The sequence below is a fragment of the Mytilus trossulus genome, unplaced genomic scaffold (genome assembly GCF_036588685.1).
Source record: "Mytilus trossulus isolate FHL-02 unplaced genomic scaffold, PNRI_Mtr1.1.1.hap1 h1tg000024l__unscaffolded, whole genome shotgun sequence".
Taxonomy (NCBI): domain Eukaryota; kingdom Metazoa; phylum Mollusca; class Bivalvia; order Mytilida; family Mytilidae; genus Mytilus; species Mytilus trossulus.
The window spans coordinates 5,108,014-5,131,731 of NW_026963290.1; the positions used below are offsets into that span (position 1 = coordinate 5,108,014).

The window sequence follows — 23,718 nt, forward strand, 5'->3', positions numbered from 1 at the left end:
CCAACACTTCGTTATGTACCGGGATTATAAAAAGAAATTTCAAAATTTAGTCATTCCTGCTGTAAAAAGAGTAGATTTGTATTATGACATATTATCACCGTATTCGTGGTTGTGTTTTGAGGTAAGTGCATGATTTGAAAGTTCTGTATTAAGGGTTTTCGGTCGTTTTTGTCCACTGTTATAAGTCCTTTAAGGATGTAAAGCCCTAGTCTAAAGAAGAAAACTACAGTTTTTGTAACATACTAACTCAACAAAAACAAACAATAATTTTTAGAAAACATTGTTTTTTCTTTTGTAGATTCTGACACGTTACAAGTCCAAATGGAGGAATATGGATCTAAGATTAAAACCGCTTTCACAGGAAGACGTTTTAAAAGGAGCAGGTGAGTTACATAAATCATATATTGTAACAAAAATAGTTTTCAAAGGTACCAGGATTATAATTTAATACGCTTGACTACATAAGACTCACCAGTGACGCTCGAAACAATATAGTTTTAAAGCCAAACGGAACAAAGTTGAAGAGCATTGAGGACCTGAAATTCCAAAATGGTGTGCCACATACGGCTAAGATAATCTATTCCTTGGATAAGAAAATCCTAAGTTTTTCGAAAAAGGTTTTGTCAACAGGAAATTTATTTAGATTACCATATAATTGAAATTTATGTCAACACCGAAGTGCTGACTACTGGGCTGGTAATCCCTCGGGGACTAAACATCAACCAGCAGTGGCCAGACGCGCGTTTCGTCAACATAAGACTCATTAGTGACGCTCAGATCAAAATAGTTATAAAACCAAGCAAGTAAAACACACAATACCAAATATTTCCAAAAATCCCTTTTGTTATAGATATTTGGTAGCGGGGTGGATTACCAATACAACTTACAACCACGACATAAGAATTATGAAACTTGATAAATTGTATCTTGTATTAAAATATTTAAGAATAATCAAAAATCATAAGAAATATGTGTATATTTACAAAATGTATGCTTTGATTGGAAATTCAAAACAAACCAATTATTCCATATAACTTAGTTAACTTTGAACGAAAAAGATTTTTGGCTGTTTCTTTCATGTTATGTTCATGTCAACCACCATATGTTGTTTGGCACATGAAAAGTCCGTAACATATGATTGTTTGCTCTTTTTTATCCCACAAATCACATTTCTGTACATGCCTTCGTTTTGATGGAGTTTTAAGGTTTTAAGTATCTGGTTTTTTTTATCCAGAAAAGGTCTGGTCAGGATTAAAAAAATCGACCAAAAGGTGAAGAATAAAGTGCAAAAAAAAGAAAAAAAAAGAAAAATGGGCCCAAAATAGAGAACAGAGAAATGAATAGAGAGATGAAGAACTCCCATCTAATTATCCACACTCTTTTATAACGATTTATTAAAAGAATCTGGAATAAAACTAATTGATGTTAATTTCACATTTGCAGGGAATCAGCTTCCAGGCAATGTTCCAATAAAAATGCAGTATATACTACAAGATCTAGCAAGACTAGGACAGTACCATCAAGTACCCTTCAAAATCCCTGCTGTAAGTTTCTATGGTACCAAGGGGTCAATCAAACATCATCAATACGAAACAGACATTACGTAAAGGCATAAACAACTGAGAAACAAACAAAACATTACAAAGTAAACTAAAAATTTGGCTATACTAACGCAACTGCAGAGTTGCTTTTACAAGTGAAAAACCAGTGATAAATATTACAATTAGTGCATATTGGATGATTCCAGTATAGTAGATGTCTTTTGCTTTACTTAAATCATATATATTTTTTAATATAAAAAAAATTGTAATGCATTCAAATCAGTATATTGCATGGCGTTTTACTACTTTGTTTTGATCAGGATTTGAAAGAAGTTATGTATGTGAAAGGATCAAGACCCGCTATGTTATTTATAACAGCAGTTGATATTGAAAACTCCGAATATACAGAAGAACTTTCTCGACAGCTATGGTTGCGAGTGTGGGGCAGGGTGAGTTGTGGGGTTGTTTAGATTAATAGACCACTTTCGAGTTCATCCGTCACCGGCAAAAACTCGTCAATTATACACGCCTTTATGACGTCATTTACCAGATAGAGGGGCTCGCCTGTATCCCTGCACTATTTACGTTCATCAAGCGTCTAAGTGATCGTCTTTGTGCAGGATAAACTAGAAATAATGGTTGCTCTGTAGGTACTTACTGACATTTCCCTAATGACAGCAGTGTTGATTGTCAATTTTGAGAATTCAATTTGCCGAATAATTCGTACAATATAGAATTATAGTTTTCCAACCACTCGCTCAACATTGGAAGGAAGTGACGACGCCCCTAAACGCACAAATGACGATGATAAAGGCGCGTATAATTGACGAGTTTTTTCCGGTGACGGATGAACTCGAAAGTGGTCTATTGAAATACTAGTAAAAGATCTAGAACCAGTTGTTATCAAAGAGGAATTAATTTCGAGAGGACAGTGCACTTAAAAGATATGATTGAGGATATTTACAGACATATATGTCCACATCCAAAATAGGCTTTAACAAGACAAATTCGATAACAAGGAGAAATTCTTTAAGAGAAGCCATAGGTATCGTGCTCCGCATACAGCACCATAGTATTCTTAATACAACCTGAGTCAAACTCGTGTATGGTCAAAATTTATAAAAGAACATGATTCAGATAAGGAAATATTTTATACAGTCATTTGTAACATGATCACCTGATGACGATTGACCAATTATAGATATAAAAAGTATATCTTGGTGTGTTAACATTCTTTTTATTTGCATGTTTCCCTAATTCTCCCACGTTTAATAGACATATATAATGTGTCCGAATGCCATAAAATATCATTTAACTGGTCAAGTAAGAGGTTGTATAAAAAAAAAACGAATGCATTCAAGATATATGTGAATTGTGCATGTGTTTTATTGTCAGCTTTAAAACTATGAAGAAATCCAAGCAAACCATACCGTTAGAGTTACATTTCTTCACCAAGCTTCATTTGACAGTAAACGCAAAACAATTTAAAAGAATGTGTAAGACAGAAAACGAAAAATAAACACGAAATAACAAATATCAAAATAATTCATTGTTTCTTTCGCCAAATGCATTTTATAAATATGAAAGTAAAGTACGTTTTGTTTTAGGATGAAGGTATAACTACGGATGACGATATATCAGAGGTATGTTATTTTATATTAAACGATAAAGCATAATAAAAGAAAAGGCCTTCATATATATATACATTGTACTTTTATGTCAAATAGCCTTCAATCTCAACTTCTGTTATATTTACAGAGTGGGTTTAGTGATATGAATGCATTATACAGCATCCATATTTGAACGGCATTTTACATCAGAATTACAAACTCTGGGGTTTTTTTTGTTTTTTTTTTGTCACAATAAAACAAATTTAGATAGAAAACAAAAAGTATAGTCTTGGTACATGCATCATGCGCATTTTAATTTATCTTTTTTTAAATAAGAAGAAGCAATTCTGACGAATAGCACATTTGAATTTTAAGATTGTTCATTTGTTGTTAAGGGGATATGGTATTTATATTACTTAGATAGCAACTTTATGATACAAACAACCAAAATAACCACACGACCAACGTAAAGATTTCAGCAATTAATTTGAGGCAACTAACTATAAATTAATTCAAGCTCTTTATGGTCCCAAGTCCATAAATGTTCGGAATAACCAGAGATCTGCCATTACGGCTCCAAATCTCCAAATAACAAAACAATAAGGATTTGACACGGGAAAACGGTTCCTACATGGGAACGTTAAGTTCAAGATATTAAAACTACTTTTTGTAATCACCATTAGTTGTATAAACGACATACCGCTTTTTGAAAATCGCAAGTATGTTTATATTTTATTAGCATGATCGGTATGTTAAAATGTTCTTTATTCTTTCCGAACCTTTGATGTCTCATTGCATGTTGATTTCATTTTTTAAAGGCTGCATCAAAGGCTGGAATAAATAAAGAAATGATTGTAAAATGCTTGAACAGAGCTAAGGAACCTGACGTTTCTGATCGTTTAAAAGCTGACACAGACGAAGCACTTTCACTCGGGGTAAGAAATCGATGTCTATAAATGGATTTCAACGCCCAAACAACTCAGCAATGCCTCGTTTGTGACAGTTGAAAACGTTCTTTTCTTATTAAATAAACTCATCAGAGATACCAAGATTAAAATTTTATATTTGCACCAGACGCTCGTTTCGTCTACAAAATACGCATCAGTGACGCTGGAATAAAAAAAAGTTAAAGACCAAATAAAGTACGAAGTTAAATGTTTCGTCGATACATTACTTATCAATTGATTCATGTTAACCTATGCAATATGCTACGTTCTGCAAAACAGTGCGTCTCATATATGTCGTGTTGTTTGATTTAAGATAAATCTTGGTAACTGTTTCCGCACCATCATTGGATGCAATGCATTTTCAGCGAAAAAAGCAAAGTATATCCCCTACTTAATGATATGCAATTTAAGACGAAATGCTTTTGATAATTAAAAAAAATGTATAAGTGTTCCGCGGAAACCAGTGTCTCGCCTACTTTTTGAATCTAATAAATAATTTTTAAAACTTAAACTGTAAACTGTATGTTATGTTAACTGTATGAAAAAATAAGTTCATTTATAAGTAATATAAAGATAAACAAAAATTATTTTTTTCATATCCTTCTCGATACTAGCTTTAAATCATAAACAAGCTTCTGTCCAAGTTTGGTACAAATCCATGATAGTTAAGAAAGGTTTGAAATTTTGGAAACTTAAACATGTTAAACCACAGAGTGAACGTAATGTTAACTGGCGGACAAATAGTAAAATAGGGATAAAAGTGACAAAATAAGCAGGCTTGACAATGAAAATATATAAAACACTTTATAAATCCGAAGCGTTTGTTCTTGATTTTCTTTCAAGGGTGTATAAGTACATGAACGCGCAAGATTTTCTGTTGCCAAAAACACAGAGCTGGATACTAGTAAAACATGGGGGATTAGCAGTTCACTAGCATTATCGACCCAGTACTAGAAAATGTGTGAAAATCACGCTTTTTTTAAATGGAAAGAATTTCGTATGGCTCCACTCCATACTACACGAACACAATAATTTTTAATCGTTTATTGCATTGGGAAGATATAGATACCTCTGTATACCCATACTTACATATCCTGTTCATAGGGTTTAAAATGTAATACAATGTTTATTTAGGCTTTTGGAACTCCAACTATTGTCATTCATAATAATGGTAAAAAAGAAATGCTATTTGGATCGGATAGATTGGATTTAATTGCAAATTTTATCGGTAAGTAATATATTTAATTGGAATGGATATAAATGAAGTACAAAACTGAAATGTTCATTGAAGATAAAACAAAAAGTATAAACGAAATGCTTCTCAAATGTCCGAATGATTTTCTTGAAATACCTTCATCAAGACGCTCGTTTAAACATTCGAAATTTAGGGGTGTAAACATACGTCAGGAGCTTAAAGGTGCAAATTAACCTGTAGAGGTTAGCATTTTCTCGACAAGTGTCTATATCATACTGGTATGTCAAGCTATTGCATGTAAATTCCATAGAATTCTTGAAAGGATTATTTCAACTTGATCACGTTGAATGCTTAGTTTAATAGTATCACTCTATCAAGAAATCAGGATAGGAAACGCACGTAAAATAAAATATGGAAAAAACACAGTATAGTGCATTCATTTTGTTAAAACAAACACCATCAAAGGATCATCATAATATGTGTAACCTAACCATTTACCATGTACATTATTTATTAGCATACAATCATTGGTATATTATGTGTAGACATTTTCTTTCTGTTTAATAGGTGAAAAATATGAAGGTCCACTAAATGAGCTTTCTAAGATTAAACAGTGAATATGATTGCAGAGAATGAGAAGAGTGGAGATATAATAGTCAAGACTCTTTACTTTATATATGACATATGTACTGTATATATTATCTGTCAGCAATAGTCTTCAACATAAGTTCGGCTATTAAACTTTTTATCCTTGTATCACTGATGAGTTTTTTGTAGGCGAAACGCGCATCTGGCGTACAAAATTTGAATCTTTGTATCTTCGATGAAATGTTTTACAACTGGGTCGATTTGTCCTTTAAATATTTCCAGTTAGTAACTCATAACTGGTTTTTGTAACAGTTTTGCCTCATGGTTCACTTGGTTGCAAATACTAACAAATCTACCTTGTGCAGTCTGTTCATACTAAAAAGTCTGAAAATGTGATCTTCATGTTTCGTATGAACATCACCACCTTTTGTTTAGTTTGTGTAAAAATCGGATTCAAAGAAAATACATTATAGAGCTCATGATATGACTTTCAGATTTTACTAGTGCGTCATGCATTCTAGCTCTGTGAAACCAAAACAACATACCTGTGTTAAGCAAAATTAAAGGAATCTGAATGCACTCAAACCGCTGGAATGAAATCCAGTCCTTTTGGGTATTCTGAGTCCAGATAAATTTTCTGATTTTACACCTCAGAATCCTTTATCAGCTGTATTCGAGGAAATTTTTGTCAATTCCTCACCTCGAATCACGCCTTTCACATCTACAGCACTATATCATACTCACGAAGCAGAGAAGAAATTATTAGAAGGCATGTCAGTTGTTTTAGAATCTCTTTAAATTTCGAAAATACCTTACCTTCACGGATAGATATAGGCCCGTTTTTTGGTGCCCTATTAGATGTCAAAATGATGATTTGGAATACTCAAACTCCATTTTTAAACACCTATCAAAAACGGCACATACCAGACCTCCGAATGTCAGTTCACTGCTCACTGTATTCTCCATGGGTGATAGTACTTTCTTTTATTTTGCTGCTTTATTGAAATTTTGTGAAACGTTCCAGACAAACCACGAGGTAGCTCAGGACTGCAATCACCATCTTTCTTTCAGTTTATTACCGTTATCTTATTCTTATAATTTCAAAATTTGTTCAGGTTGCAGTTCTGTAAATATTGACAATGCAATTTCCCATAGGAACTCCTTTTACGGCTAAAACTGTACCACTTTTACTATGAATTAAAAAAAAGCTTATCCTAGAATTGAACGTTCATTTGCACCACAATTTTTTTTCAAAGGTCATAATATATTATAGTGCGGCATATTTTCAACGTTTATATGCCCTGATCTTCTCAGAGTTTAAACTTACGCTAATTTTCTTAACTACCCCTACCTCAAATGAAAGGTTACAACAGATTTCAATGTAAACAATATGCTCGTGTTTATTTTCTGGTAACATTCCCAAGTTCTGTCTCTGCGATATGGCACACAGAAGCATAACTGGGAACCAGTATGTAAACAAAATTAATTTTCTATGAAAATTCAATTTCTCCCCAAAAGAGGCGTTTACAAATTATATTCAAATTAGTAGACTCTTGATGCTGTAACTGATGCTCATCTATTAAACTATATATAGAGATTTGGGGGTGCATGGCATGGGTGGGGATGTGGTGAGAGGTGGAAGATTTCTCGTGGGTTAGAACCCTCCCCCACTGAAAAATGGTAATTTTCCGTCTATTTTCCGATTTTAAAACGACCTTGAGAGTTGACCATTGACCAGACTGTGTTTCTCTGTCAATCAAGTCTTACCCTATAGTTACTGCAGTCCATTCATGCTTACTGGGAGTATATGGGACTTAAGTGTCTTGCTGACGAATTATTATTGTCAGGTCTGCCTAAATGTGTGTTTTTACGGATTGTTGACAAAGCGGTGACGTATATTTTACAGGCTAGTTTCCCATTGGCCATATTATGCCTCTTTTTGTTCCTATACCACCTATGCATGCATTTTTTATAATAGTTAATACCTACAGTGACTACCAATCACGTAGTGGCAATCAAAAGATGCCCACCCCCACCTGGTTTTGGCTTCTTTTCACGTTTTTTTCCGTTTTTTAACTCTTAAACAGCTTTCAAAGTGCCATATTTTCATAAACAGACGTCTGAGAAGAGTTTTTGGACCATGCACTGCATGGTTGAAGTCCCTGTTATCATGACAGTTCATGTGGGGCAGTTCCAAAAAGGTATGGAGGGTCAAACGGACCATCAAAGAATGGTTATCGCCATCACGCCTACAGGCGGGATTGGGGGTTAAAGGGTTAAAATCACTGTGTATACTCTAAGCTTTTCTTAACTACACATTTCACAACCCCTCTCCTGTTTCAATTTTTTAAAGAATTTGAAAACAGGACTTTAATTATTGGCAGCTTACCCTATTTGCATATTTTATGATAAAAAATGCCTAGAACCTGTTAAAAACTGTTTTGATGGCATATGGAAAGCATATCAGAATATCATAAATGTAATGTTTAGCAGTCAGTCATTACAACATTCAAGATTATATAAAGTATCCAATCCAGCCTCTGTCTCCAGTCCACATCTTACTGTATGCCTATTTGTCAATTAAAGAACACATTTTCTGCCTCAAATGGTTAATCTAGAATTCTTGTCACAACAGTTACATCTGTAACCATATATCTAACACAAATTAGCTACTATATATACTAGAAGTGTTCAAACAAAGCCATATTTGCAATAGTTGTATGTATGCAGATACCAGTATGAGATATACATTCACTTAAAATGTATTAGAGATGACTGCTTACATCTGATTTTTGCATAATTTCCAAGCATAGTTATTGTTTTCTATTTCAAGAACTTTAAAACTATAACATTTACAAGTTAAGTTATTTGTTTTATGACCCAGGGGGTAGGCAATTTTCTATGTTTTTGCCCCTGGGGCCTCAAATTTCCTAAATCATTCTGCTGTTTCTAGCAATTTGGAATATTTAGTACATATTCAGGATAGAACACACTATTGTAAGTTTTCTTGAGATATTTTTGTTTTTCTAGCTTGTATTTATTATGCCGTGGTGACAAAAAAGCAGATTTGGGTGTTGTGGCTTAATTTTGGGTTATCTAAAGGACACAAATACTCCATAAATAATATTCAGAAAGGATCTATGAGTTTCAATGACTGCCAAGAGTAAATATAAGCACTTCTTAACAGTTCAACTTACAAATATGCAAATATTATGAATTAATTTTGTATCTAGGACTTTCAGTAAACTATGCATACTGTAAACTGTGAATTTATGCTGAGTCATCATATCTAAGGCCATGGATCCTATCAATCTTCATCAAAAATTTATAAAACTTCATATTTGAGTTAATTTTTTCAAAATCTGTGAAATAAAGCAAATTTAAATTGAATTCTGAATGTTCCCCTTTTTCACCCTATAAAGGTTGCATTTCTGTAAATATTGACAATGCAGTTTCCCATAGGAACTCCTTTTATGGCTAAAACTGTACCACTTTTACTATGAATTTAAAAAAAAAAAATTATCCTAGAATTGAACGTTCATTTGCACAACATTTTTTTCAAAGGTCATAATATATTATAGGGCTGTGTGGCATATTTTCAACATTTATAAACCCTGATCTTCTCCGAGTTTAAACTTACACTAATTTTCTTAACTACCCCTACCTCGAATAAAGGTTACCACAGATTTCAATTAGTTTAAACATATTTATTTAGAGTGGATTGGGAAACAAGTTTTGCAACTTATATTAATCCCTTTCCACTTTGCGGGTGCGAGTGCTGCCTTGTAGCGGCATTAGCCTACTCTTTTTTGAAATCTACAAGGGTGTCTTTAACATGCAAGAGATATGGCTCTCTCTTAACACGGGTCAGCCATTTATCGTCCCCTTCTGACGGACTATCATCGTTTCCTCATGACCATACTCGCAAATGGTGTGAAGGGAGAGCCAAAAATTTAGTTCCTGAAATTTTCATCCCAAACGGGAATCGAACCAGGAACCTTTGTTAGTAGTCCGATGCACTTACCACTACACCACGGCTCTCAGATTTTAATGTAAACAATATGCACGTGTTTATTTTCTAGTAACATTCCTTAGTTCTGTCTCTGCAATATGGAACACAGAGAGCATAACTGGGAACCAGTATGTAAACAAAATTAATTTTCTATGAATATTCAATTTCTCCCCAAAAGAGGCGTGTTTTCAGAAACAGCTGTATTTACACAGTGCAACCTTCAACAGATGTAGATGAATTCTGAAGACCACATATTAAATCACTTTGCTAAGGATTCATCCATTCGTAAATTTTAAAGGTGCCAATACTTGTTGGTTGATCGTTATGGAATAATAATTTCACAGATGATATCGGATATATGTTCCTTATGTCACAACTACAATTCCCTTCCATTTTCACAAAAAAAATAGAACATTTACCAAGTTTGTAATAACATGAGCAACACGACACATGTGCCACATGTGGAACAGAACTGCTAACCCCTCAGTAGCACCTGAGATCACCCCCAGTTTTTGGTGAGGTTTTGGTTGCTTAGCCTTTAGTTTTCTATGTTCTGTCTTGTGTACTAATATTTGGTCTGTTTGTCTTTTTCTATTTAAGCCATGACGTTGGGCAGTTTATTTTTGATCTATGAGTTTGACTGTCCCTCAGGCACCTTTCGCCCCTCTTGTTAAACAATTCAAAAAGAAAACAGGTCAATGGTCTGATTAATGATGAAAAAAAAGTAATATATGACACACAGCATAGAGTACTTTTAGGGTTTTATCTGAGTTCAAACATGTTATGTTCAATTAAGAGCCTAAATTCTGTATTGATATTGAATCAAAGAAAATGGTTATCAAATCATGAATGACAGTTGTTATCCATTTGTTTTATTTGTTTGAGCTTTTGATTTTTCCATTTGATCAGGAACTTTATGTTTTGAATTTTCCTCACAATTCAATACTTTTGATATTTAATTTAAACACAAAACAATAAAAGTGATCAAAAGATATATTAAATTTAGTTTTGTGCTTTGCCATTCACAATATTAATACAATATTTTATCATAAACACATTCATAGAGATTATTTATAACAGAGTAATGCATCATTTGCACACAATCCTGAGAAATTTTATCTGTGTTCATTCATTCATAGAGAGTAATGTTTCTGTTGTCATGGGATCCATGCAAAATCTACCTTTCATAAATCATAACATTATTTTTTTTTCTTTTGGCTATGATAAAAATAAGGTCAGAATGTTTTATTCTTTATTCAAATCTTCATGGTAACTTAGGGAATAAAATATACAGTGTAAAACTATTGCACATATTTCATAACATTTAATTTATAGCAATATACAATGATTACATTACCTAAATAAAGTTTCAGCCATATCTTACTTGTTTCAATTGTTCTTCACATACATTGCATACAAAATCTATCACACAATACAGTATTTATTATAAAAGCCAAAACATGCATGTCATGTATCTGTACTACAAAGTGATAACATGCATATTTTCCTCTGAATTTTTATTTTTAATCAAACTATTTTACTAAAGTAATCAAAATGTAATCGAAAAGTAATCGATGATTACATCCAATTTTTTGCTGTAATTGATTAAATTACGATTTAATGTAATCGAAAATGTCTTCGATTACAGATTACTGTCGATTACTTGAAACTAGAGGCTCTAAAGAGCCTGTGTCGCTCACCTTGGTATATGTGAATTAAACAAAGGAAGCAGACAGTTCATGACAAAATTGTGTTTAGGTGATTTTGATGTGTTTGTACATCTTACTTTACTAAACATTCTTGCTGCTTACAATCATCTCTATCTATAATGAACTTGTCCGTGTAGTTTCAGTGGAAAATGTTAGTAAAAATTCACAAATTTTATGAAAATTGTTAAAAATTGATTATAAAAACGATAACTTCATAGGGGGTCAATTGACCATTTTGGTCATTTTGACCTATTTTTTAGTCTTAAATTGCTGTATATTATTGCTGTTTACAGTTTATCTCTATCTATAATAATATTCAAGATAATAACCCAAAACAGCAAAATTTCCTTAAAATTACCAATTTAGGGGCAGCAACCTTACAACCAGTTGACCCATTCATCTTAAAATTTCAGGGCAGATAGATTTTGACCAGATAAACAATTTTGCCCCTTGTCAGATTTGCTCTAAATGCTTTGGTTTTTGAGATATAAGCCAAAAACTGCATTTTACCCCTATGTTCTATTTTTAGCCATGGCGGCCATCTTGGTTGGTTGGCCGGGTAAAAAAACACAAATTTTAAACTAGATACATCAATGTTGATTGTTGCTAATTTTGGTTTAATTTGGCCCAGTAGTTTCAGAGGAGAAGATTTTTGTAAAAGATATGGAAATTTACGAAAAAAGGTTAAAAATTGACTATAAAGGGCAATAACTCCTAAAGGGGTCAACTGACCAATTTGGTCATGTTGACATATTTGTAAATCTTACTTTGCTGAACATTATTGCTGTTTACAGTTTATCTCCATCTATAATAATATTCAAGATAATGACCAAAAACAGTAAAATTTCCTTAAAATTACCAATTCAGGGGCAGCAACCCAACAACGGGTTGTCTGATTCATCTGAAAATTTCATGGCAGATAGATCTTCACCTGATAAACAATTTTACCCCTGTGAGATTTGCTTTAAATGCTTTGGTTTTTGAGTTATAAGCCAAAAACTGCATTTTACCCCTATGTTCTATTTATAGCCATGGCGGCCATCTTGGTTGGTTGGCCGGGTAAAAAAACACAAATTTTAAACTAGATACATTAATGATGATTGTGGCCAAGTTTGGTTTAATTTGGCCCAGTAGTTTCAGAGGAGAAGATTTTTGTAAAAGTTAACGCAGGACGACGACGACGGAGGACGACGACGACGGACGACGGACGCAAAGTGATGAGAAAAGCTCACTTGGCCCTTTGGGCCAGGTGAGCTAAAAATGTAATCAATTACAATCGATTACGATTACAGATTACGATTACCCCTTCCCTGATGCATGATGTTGATGTATATAGGGATTCTCAATACACACATTTTAACATAGATGCTACTAATACTTAGTATATACCCACACATAATTTAACTTCTCTTTTAATTATAACAAAATGGCATCACTGCTTTATACTTTTACAAGCATAAAACAAGCCAATAAAAATGTACTAAAGTGAGGTCGTGATAACGGTACTGCTTAAGTGGCAAATTAATTGCATTTCTGGACCAGAACATGCAGAATATGTTAATGTGATATGAATAAGTAATAATTAAGATGATGTCATGATACATCAACTATGATTTGTGACATTTTTTGCCTCATTGAAAACTTTTCTTGATATTCATTATTTGCAGTATTCAATAGTCAATTTATCATGACAAATATAACTAAAGATGTCTAAATAACTTGTTCACGCACTATTTTTATGTGTAAGCATTAAATATAACATGTAAGCAAGGTAACGTAGTAATGAACATTTTTCACACAATTTTTAGTTGTAATGAACTGTATTATGCTTAAACGTAAAAAAATATCACAGAAAGAAATCCTCTTTTTTGGAGCACATCTACTTCCCATTACTACACCCCATTCAGATCAATATTCATTGGCATTAAAAAGTCATGCATAGCAAATTTCCATGTCCATAATCTGGCTATTCTGTTAAATTCTTTTCTATCTTTCATAAACAATTTACCAATAGTAGGTTCCATACACACATAACAATATGGGTCCGTTAGCAATGATTGTATACTTATTAACACTTTGGATATAGTTAATGCTAAGCTCCAGTTATGATGGATAGAGTCCAGACCCACATCTCCATGACGACTAATGTTAGGATGAAATATACGTGTAATGAATCTCACTTTGGGTGGCCTCATTGGGTAACTGAAAAACAATACAAATAGTTTTGGTAAAATTTAAGCTAAGATAATTATGGAAGTATCCACCAAAATTAGTTGGTTTTTAGTTTATACATGTTTCATGTTGTTGCAATTTAACTTTGAAAGTTTTGAACAATAAAAAAACACATTGATTAATCTTTTATTGATTTTGAATTTCATATAAATTATATGTAAATGAATAATAGTACAACAAAAACAAGTTTTGTTCAATACCCTATTTTTTCTCGTAGCATTAATTAAAATCTGCCATAGATAATGACACAGCTTCCAATACATTACGATTAGTTCTGTTCAATTTTTGTACTTGTAAAATGTTTAAAAAAAATATGCTTTGAAATATGTCAGAGATGTTGCATGCTTAACACTGTTGCAAATGACTCTAACCATCAAATATGAAATTGATATCCAATGTCATTCAATCAAAAGTATGGGTAATGTTACATGTAATAGTGCAAAATAAATCCTACCTCTGTGGTATCTGCAAATACAAAAGAAAAAGTCCTCCTTCATATGGACTACCCTGTGGACCAGTTATTGAGGCTTGCCAGTGACAACAATGTCTATCCAATGGTGTGGCTTTTATACCTTCAGGTGGGTCAGATTTTAATGTTTTTAGTTCACTTCTTAATCTTCTGTGTCTCCAAGAATTCTCCTCTATTGGTGGTGTACTCTGCAAACACAAACATATAAATATATAAACATACAAAAAATAGTCTGATTCATTTCCAAAATGGGAACATAGGCATATAATTTCAAATTATTATTATGAACAACACTCCATTTGTCTTGTTTAAAATAACATGTAGTAAACAATGGTTCATTAACCCATGTTGCAGATGTCTAAAAGAGGGGTGAAAGATACCAGAGGGACAGTCAAACTCATAGATCGAAAATAAACAACACCAGTGGCGGATCCAGAACTTTTCCTAAGGGGGGGCCCGCTGACTGACCTAAGATGGGGCCCGCTCCAGTCATGCTTCAATGAATCCCTATATAATCAACCAAATTTTTCCCACCAAAGGGGGGGCCCTGAGCCCCCCCCCCCCCCCCCACCCCCACCAGGCCCCCCCTCCCCCCTGGATCTGACTATGAACGCCATGGCTAAAACAAAAAGACAAACAGAAAAATCACAGTACAGAAGAAACAACATAGAAAACTAAAGACTAAGCAACACAAAACCCACCAAAAACTGGGGGTGATCTCGGGTGCTCCAAAATAAAGTGGTGTTTAATCTAACACCAGCATAGTGTCAAAATCTGAAGTGATTTTGAAATCACTTGTTTAAGTACCACTCCTGACTGTTTAATACTATTAAAAAAATGGTGATGTCAAAATATAAATTTATCATGCTTTAATGCTAGAATGTCAACAATAGTAAATGCTCTAATTTATACATAATTGACACAATATTCTATGAGGTTATGCTGGGAGATTCAATCCTTTCTAATAGTATAATTCATGAAAATAATGATAAATTATTGCTGTGTAATATGTGGTTTTCTTTTTTATATCTTTGTTGACTTTGTATCTCATATCCCTTTTTCATCATGATATAATATTTTTAGAGGTCCAGTCTCTTTTAATGTGAATTTTAATGCAGAGCAGTCTTATTGACAAGCACATCATGCATGTCAAATCTTTAACATAATCCAGATGTTTATGATCCCAATCATATTTACAATAGCCAGATATTCAATACTAACCTGTAACATCATGCTTTCTAAACAATATCTACATGGTGAACTTTCTAATCTGTAAATCAGAAAATCCGTAAAATTTATATGTATCGAGACGTTTTAATAACATATTATTTTATTTCAGCATTCAAAATTCTTAATTTCAAATTTTTAACATATTTTTACAAACTTAGAGAAGTACAACTTCTACAGCAATTTAATTTATTTTATCTAATTATACACAAAATGTCTGAGTTAAAAATTCTAAGATATGTTATACATCTGTTTCATTCCTGAAAATCCTGATGCATTTAATTATACACAAAAACTTAAAATTTAAAATACAAATATATTTCATTCAATTCTAGAAACTCTGATGCTGTCATTTTCATCCTGTGCCTAACTATTCAAATTTAGCTCATTCGAATTCTATGTAGCTTTTGTATAAAAAAAAATTTGAAAATATACATGTACCTGTTAAATGTATTATTTCTGAAGAAAAAACTGGATTTAAAATGAGTAATTCTTTTTTATTCTCTCATGAGCATTAGCTTCAAATCAAATTCACTGATTTTTTTTCAATTTCATGTATGATTTTATGCAGAAAATTGATTATTCTTGTTTTAAGTTGAATTAAATTCATTTTCTCCTCAAGCATGTCAAGGATTTGTTCAAAATTTAGTTCACTGTTTTTTTTTAGTTTAAATTAATTTCATGTCTAGTTCAAAACAGAATTTGATTTTAGGGTGTGTATTGCCACTATCAGCTCTCTCAGCTATAGCATATGGCAATCAGTTTTTGTTGATAGAAGAAGTCGTAGAGAGAACCATCTACCTTAAGCTGGAAATTTTACATCGTTGGTAAATTCAGATCACAGTCAAACATACCTGCCATTGAGCTGGTTCAAAACTCAAGAGTTGACAGGCTAGTGATTGCCGTAGATGAACTACTTATACAAACCTGTCGCCAATGGCTTACTTAGATACGTTTATGTAGGAGTTACACTTACAGTTTAGTATAAATAGTTTTCCAATCTTTCACTCTATATTGTGGATAAAATAATGGCCATCGTAATTTACAGAATTCTCTCCACTGTAATTCAGTTGTCTCCCCTTCTAAGATTTGCCGCCATCTAGAACACACTTGTCCGGCTGTCCATAAAGATATGTCATCTAGGTACTTGAATACAACTAAAAGTACTGCAATGCAAAAATGTTTTTTTTTGTAATAAACTAATACAACTAATGTATTATGACATAAGAATTAAAGGTGAAGAACAAATATACAATTACATATTTGTAAAGGTGTTGACAAAAGTCACAAATGAATAGCTTTAAACATTATACACACATGACACATGGCAAATGCATTTCATATTTGAAAATCACAAATTTTAAACACAATGGAATTTGTAAAATTTAGAACTGATATGATGTCAAACTCACTCAGTTATGAATACTTGTGTCAACCATTTATTGCTTTCCTAGCTTTTGAGCCTACATGAATTTTGTGTGTATTTTTTTAAGTCTCTTATTCATTTAGGATATGGACAAAAGTATTTTGAACAAAAAATGTATATTGATAATTTTGTAGAGGTATATTACTGGTATACAAAATGGAATATTAAATTCAAGTTTACTATAAATTGATATAAAACATGTCTATGAGTCATATTATTCATTTGGTCACTTTTTATGATCTGCTGTATTATGAGTCACTAGTGGCTCCTATGAACAGGTAAGTTTACGATCAGCCAGTCTTCAATACCTTTAAACTCATATGTGAATCAACAAAATTTGCACATGTATATATATACCTTCTGGTGGCATAGAATCAACCAGTCCTTCAGGTACACTGCCTGGTTCCCTAGGTGTAGTAAGTGATGTAATTCTCTCAGCTAATTTATCTGTTTTATGATTGAGTGATTTGATTTTCCTGGCCCTATACTCCTCTTCTTTAGTGTAGAAATCAAAAGATTCCACTGGTTCCTCATTTCCTGAATCTGCATCAGAATCATCCTTCTGTAAAAACAGGTCATTTCTTAAAAATATATTTATTAAAACAAAAAATGATTTTCTTTCTCTAAATTCTTTTTGAGTTTCATATAAAACATTTTCTGTGTTGTTGCTTATTTTCTTTCGATGATTATTTTATTCCTATTTCAATTGTACAGTCCTGTTCTTTTACTAAGCCTGTCTTCCTGTCATTCAACCATTAAATTAGTTAATGAATAATTATTTTCTGATAAAATTGTCAAATATAAAAAATAACTAAAGCCAGGATCATAGATTCATACTGAAACTAACTGAAACCAGTTATTTAAAAAATAACTACCTTTAATCAAACCTTTGCCTGAGGGTGGTATTTAGGGTAACTTCATGAAGAACAGTAAAAAAATCTTGCAAAATAATGTTAACGTTAATTTTTGGTCTATGACGATAAAACGATAAAAAAAAACGAACAATTTTTGCCAAAATCAAAGAGATCTCTGACTAATCACCTTAAGGATATTATGATAAATCACATAGAATTTTTAACCAATAACTTTTGACTCTAACTGTAGCTGAAAATAACAGTTTGAAGCCTGAAAGTAAAGCCCTTCATACCCTCTTGACAAAGTTGACCTACCTCATTGTAAACTTCCTGTTCTCCCTCCTCTAAGTTAATGTCATTACAGAAGAGAAAGACTTACCTCATTGTAAACTTCCCGTTCTCCCTCCTCTAAGTTAATGTCATTACAGAAGAGAAAGACGTACCTTATTGTAAACCTCCTGCTCTCCCTCCTCTAAGTTAATGTCATTACAGAAGAGAAAGACTTACCTCATTGTAAACTTCCTGCTCTCCCTCCTCTAAGTTAATGTCATAACAGAAGAGAAAGACTTACCTCATTGTAATTTCCTGCTCTCCCTACTCTAAGTTAATGTCATTACAGAAGAGAAAGACTTACCTCATTGTAAACTTCCTGCTCTCCCTCCTCTAAGTTAATGTCATTACGAAAGAGAAAGACTTACCTCATTGTAAACTTCCTGTTCTCCCTCCTCTAAGTTAATGTCATTACAGAAGAGAAAGACTTACCTCATTGTAAACTTCCTGTTCTCCCTCCTCTAAGTTAATGTCATTACAGAAGAGAAAGACTTACCTCATTGTAAACATCCTGTTGCTGTTCTCCTTCCTCTAAGTTAATGTCATTACAGAAGAGAAAGACTTACCTCATTGTAAACTTCCTGTTCTCCCTCCTCTAACAATGTCTAAGTTAATGTTATTACAGAGGAGAAAGACGTACCTCATTGTAAACTTCCTGTTCTCCCTCCTCTGATTTAATGTTATTACAGAGGAGAAAGACGTACCTCATTGTTAACTTCCTGCTCTCCCTCCTCTAAGTTAATGTCATTACAGAAGAGAAAGACGTACCTCATTGTAAACTTCCTGTTCTCCCTCCTCTAAGTTAATGTTATTACAGAAGAGAAAGACATACCTCATTGTAAACTTCCTGTTCTCCCTCCTCTAAGTTAATGTCATTACAGAAGAGAAAGACTTACCTCATTGTAAACTTCCTGCTCTCCCTCCTCTAAGTAAATGTCATTACAGAAGAGAAAGACGTACCTCATTGTAAACTTCCTGTTCTCCCTCCTCTAAGTTAATGTCATTACAGAAGAGAAATAAATGGCAACTGCTACACACAGGTTGTCCAAAATTATTGCCAAGGAAACCAGTACATACCATGCACTGTTCATACTGTTAAAAATATATAAATGCAGTATAAAGAATTTAGTGTATTATAATTGGGTTAAATTTAGTTCTTTGGGTGACTTCTTTTTAATGAATATTAAATCAAGAGCCATATATTTAATCCTTCTAATTGGTTTTGTTCAAGCATCTTTTATCAATATAATGGAATTTGATGTGACTGTCGTACAAGTGACAGGTTAAGTGTTATAAAACCAGGTTTGATCCCCCATTTTCTGCTATTATAAGAAAATAGTATTATTGTACCAAGTCAAGAATATGACAGTTGTTAACATTTTTGCAAGGATTAACAATATTTAAGTCATTTAATTGCAACATCAATAAATATAGGAAATATAAACTTTCTTAAAAAAAATAATGTTTTTCTCAAAAAAATAAGTTGACCGGACAAAATTCACATTCACTGATGTATGCTTTTTTCAAATGATTTGATACTGGGAGATTGGTGGTCTCACTTTAATTTGATTCATGGCCCATATCTAGTTTTTTCTCCAAAAAGAGAAAGCCAGTTTTGTATTCTTTATTAAAAAGTTCAATTCACTGTATTCTTTGATTGGATTATAATTGCCAACTAATTATATATGAAATTGAAGCTCTTCTGTTGATTTTACTTTTTATTTTCATATTTATTTATTAAATTTAAATTCATCTATATTTTAAAATTATATTTGATGAATAATTTTTAATTTTTATAATTTGAGTTATACTTTTTTTTTTTACGGTCTATATTTTGATTCTATTGAGCCATTGACACAAAGATATATATATATATATATTTTTTTTTAAATTGTGTTTATTTATCATTTTATATATATGTACTTGTATCATTGTCTTTGAAATGCATTGTAAAGCGCTTAGAGTAAATGTTTATTTAGATAAGCGCTATATAAGCACTGTAAATAATAATAATAATAATAATAATAATAATATATAAGGCAATTTAATTAAAAGTATTTGATGTCTCAGGTGTGAAAACTTAAATGACATGATTATTGGCTTGATTGGTGATTAAAGGTGTGAAAATTAGATAGTAATCTAATTAAATATCAGGTCTTCTAGTGTGTGGGTGAACTTACTCAAGTCAACATTTTTGGCTCAAAGTTTTTAATATCAAGTATATATATTTTTGTATAATGTATTTATTAATCTCACAGGTCCCTTAATTTCATGGACAGATTTTGTTAGATTTAAGAGATATTTATGTGTCGATCAGTTCAATATAATAACAGCATATATATCGTCAAATATAAATTCCGTCCGGTCAACTTATTTTGAGGAAAAACATTTTGTTTATTATAAAGTTAACATTTTGGTTTAACATATTTATAAATCTCCAAGATTCTATAATTTCATGGACAAATATGGTAAAATAAGAGAGATTTTAACATTTGTGTAGATTATTTCAGCATATTTAAGGCATATAATGGTGAATGTGAATTCTGTCCGGTCCACTTTTTTGAAGAGAAACATGTTTATTTTCTTTTAAAGTCATATGAAACGAGTAAGTGGTGAAAAATAATGTTTATTCAATTCTTGAACAAATGCATGTATATATATCATAAACTTATTCCTCTGTGCATGATTTTATCATTCTTTTCGCAAATATATCATATAATCGTCAATTTTATTTCTCTCTGTTATGATTTAACAAATATGGCTGCTCATTAAATGCCGTGTTTTGAAGCCGAGTTTAACCGATTGTCACCTTAAACAAATCACAGAAAGCATGGATATAGAGCACATGTTTAACATGTATAATCAGATATTTGTTTATTTCAATGACAGACTCATGTAATTGCAATCACCAGATTTTTACGAGGTCAGGAGGTTACGCTTGGGTCACTATGCAATATGCATACGGAAAATATGTCGGCGAATTGCTTCTTGGAAGCAAGCAATTAAAAATAAGTTAACTTCTTTTAAATGTGGACAAATTAAAGAATTTTCCTCAGAAAAAAGTATATGTTCATATGTTGCATAGTGAAAACTATCCATTTAGTTATAAAAAAACATATGTATATTTTTTTTATTAATTTGAGGTTTCTTATGACATTAAGTTAATATTTTCATATCAAGTATTCATTGATCTCTTAAATTTCTTTAGTTTCATGTAAAAATATTGTAAAACAAATAAGATATAAACACTTTTTTCATCGGTTCAATATAATAAACGTGTACATTGGCGAAAGTGAACACCATCTGGTCAACTTTTTTTTGAGAAAAACATTTTTTTTTACCAATAAGTTTAAATTTACATATCAAATATTTCTTATTCTCAAGGGTTCCTGAATTTCATAGACAAATATTGTAAAACAAAAGAGATATTAACACTTGTTGTCAAGGAGTTGAATATATGTTCATAGCGTATATCTGCGAGTGTGGATACTGTTTGGTCAACTTTATTTGCTCAAAACTATTTTTTTCCTCTTTCTTTGGTTGATTTCCATAAAATACATTTAATATCTTTAAGGTCTACAAATATTAAACAAATCTATCGAATAACAAAAAAGTTATGACTATTTGTATCTTGTCCGGTCAGCCATCCTGTCACTATCAAGGCAATTGTCCTGTCATTAGTGCTTCCCCCAAAATAATCCATTAAGAATAATTACCATCATGACCATAGAAGTTATGTATTCACTTGCACAGATTTGTCTTTCCTCATGATATATATTTTAAGGTTCAAACGCGTAATATGGGGACGAAGTCCCCAATAATGGTAGAAAATTCAATAAAAAAAAAATTCGGGAAAATTTCCCGAATTTTTCATTGTACTAATGAACTCAAAATCATTCAATTTTTTTTTATGTCATGTTTTGAAATCCCGGACCTGCGCAGAAATCTACAATGTACTTCCTTTACCGGCTTGGTTGTATGACTCTTTAAAAGTAAATTATATATTTACCAGTCTATTGTAAATAGGAAGGAACGCAATACCAATTTCATTTTTAATAATTCCTTGATAAGAAAAAAACGTTACCTGATGATAGCGTTTCTTTGTTTACATTGCATATGACGTCATAACGTAAATAACGTCACAACTAAAATCCCTAACAACAGAACCAAAATCGGAAACGTTACGGTATTTCCGTTTCTTTTTTTAACAAATATTCAAATAAAAATAACATAAAAATATTTAAAAGTTACAAAAAAATAATTCATACAGACTTCGTCCCCATTTACAGGTAATGCCTGTCTCATATTAACTTAACAAAAGGTTCAGAGAAAGGATGAATTTTATAATTTGTAAAGGATAAAAACATTAAATTTTACTGTCAACAATAGTGCCAAATTATGGAATGAGTGAGTTTCTCAATATTCAGATCTACGCATTTGCATAGACAAATATATTTTCTTCCTAACTCATTGCATGGTTCTTCAAAAATTATTAAATGAAAGCTATATTTGCCTCGGGTTTTAAAAAATCTTCTATTCTCCCATCGCTACTGGAGGTCGCCATATTTGTTTTCATAGATTGGGCATGAAGAAAAGAAAGATTTCATTGTCAGACAGCATCCAGTTTGGTATTGCTGTGTTTTACCAAGGGCTATCTTTGAACTTATAGTTACATCTAGTTCCTTTTTTTTCTTTTTTTTTTTTTTTAAATATTTCTATAAATACCCATATTTTTTTTATTGTTAAGACAGAATATTTCAAATTTACAACAAAAAAATTGCACGTACCCGCTATCTATTATATCATCTAACTATATTTATATTCACGTTTAAATTGGGTTATAGCAGAGACATATAATACAATCTGGTTATAGCATGACCTTTGTTAGTCTTTGAAGGTTGAAACGATGTTTAATTAGAAGATATCGACACTAAAATACAATAAAATACACAAGAAATGCAGATAAATATTATCAAGTATATGCAAGTTAATTAAAATTGATTAATATTTTTAAAGACTCTTTGAAATTTGGATATGCGTTCAAGCATTTATGAATTAAATATGAGAATTAAGTTCAAATATGAGAATTTAGGTCAAATATGTTATCATAACTTTGACTGCTAATTAAAAGTAGCCGGCATTTTCTTTAAAAGATATCTAATTATTTGGAATACGCATGCATCTGGTTGGTTGTTGTGCCGTCTGCAACAAATTGAAATTTTTAACGACCTTGATAAAAAGCATTCTACCATTTCGCAAGCAAAGTTTTATACAAAACCCGAAATAAAGAAATATATTAAACATCGTTTTACATAAATGGTGGTGGTGACTAAAATAAAAATAACGAGTTTTGTTTATAACAAACACAAAGCAGTAATTTACAGTTAGTCATCTTTCTGACTTTGAATAAAATTCATTGGATATGATATGCTCATAATGAGATTGTATCATGTTTACACCATAGTTTTTTTTCAATAAGAGATACACGAATACTCATTATAAAAGAGGACTAAATGAAAGTCCTAAATAAATAATTCTTTGTATTTTTTGCTGGGTAATTAGATCGATTTGGTATGAT

At 31.9% G+C, this 23,718-nt stretch overlaps 2 protein-coding genes across 2 annotated transcripts; one reads left to right on the forward strand and one right to left on the reverse strand.

Annotated features, from left to right (window-relative positions):
* The first annotated feature begins 13 nt into the window (after positions 1-13).
* On the forward strand, positions 14-2,011 carry LOC134699066 (glutathione S-transferase kappa 1-like). The gene is made up of 4 exons (XM_063560752.1): positions 14-121; positions 299-383; positions 1,444-1,544; positions 1,862-2,011. Exons 1-4 carry the CDS (start codon positions 14-16, stop codon positions 2,009-2,011), a joined length of 444 nt encoding a protein of 147 aa, XP_063416822.1.
* A 10,853-nt stretch (positions 2,012-12,864) lies between these two features.
* Positions 12,865-22,719, reverse strand: LOC134699107 (uncharacterized). Its single transcript, XM_063560798.1, has 7 exons — positions 22,654-22,719; positions 19,101-19,232; positions 17,314-17,518; positions 16,507-16,696; positions 15,525-15,573; positions 14,289-14,491; positions 12,865-13,804 (listed from the first exon to the last, which is right to left on the reverse strand). Exons 1-7 carry the CDS (start codon positions 22,714-22,716, stop codon positions 13,495-13,497), a joined length of 1,152 nt encoding a protein of 383 aa, XP_063416868.1. The 5' UTR covers positions 22,717-22,719; the 3' UTR covers positions 12,865-13,494.
* Positions 22,720-23,718: the final 999 nt, after the last annotated feature.

Coding starts and splice junctions, on each gene's coding strand:
- LOC134699066 (XM_063560752.1), top strand. CDS start 14: ATGTACCGGGATTATAAAAAGAAATTTCAAAATTTAGTCATTCCTGCT. Junction 384..1,443: donor AGACGTTTTAAAAGGAGCAG/GTGAGTTACATA, acceptor TCACATTTGCAG/GGAATCAGCTTCCAGGCAAT. Junction 1,545..1,861: donor TACCCTTCAAAATCCCTGCT/GTAAGTTTCTAT, acceptor TGTTTTGATCAG/GATTTGAAAGAAGTTATGTA.
- LOC134699107 (XM_063560798.1), bottom strand. CDS start 22,716: ATGAAAACAAATATGGCGACCTCCAGTAGCGATGGGAGAATAGAAGAT. Junction 15,574..16,506: donor AAAACTATTTATACTAAACT/GTAAGTGTAACT, acceptor TCTGATTTACAG/ATTAGAAAGTTCACCATGTA. Junction 13,805..14,288: donor TATTTGCAGATACCACAGAG/GTAGGATTTATT, acceptor ATTGTTTTTCAG/TTACCCAATGAGGCCACCCA.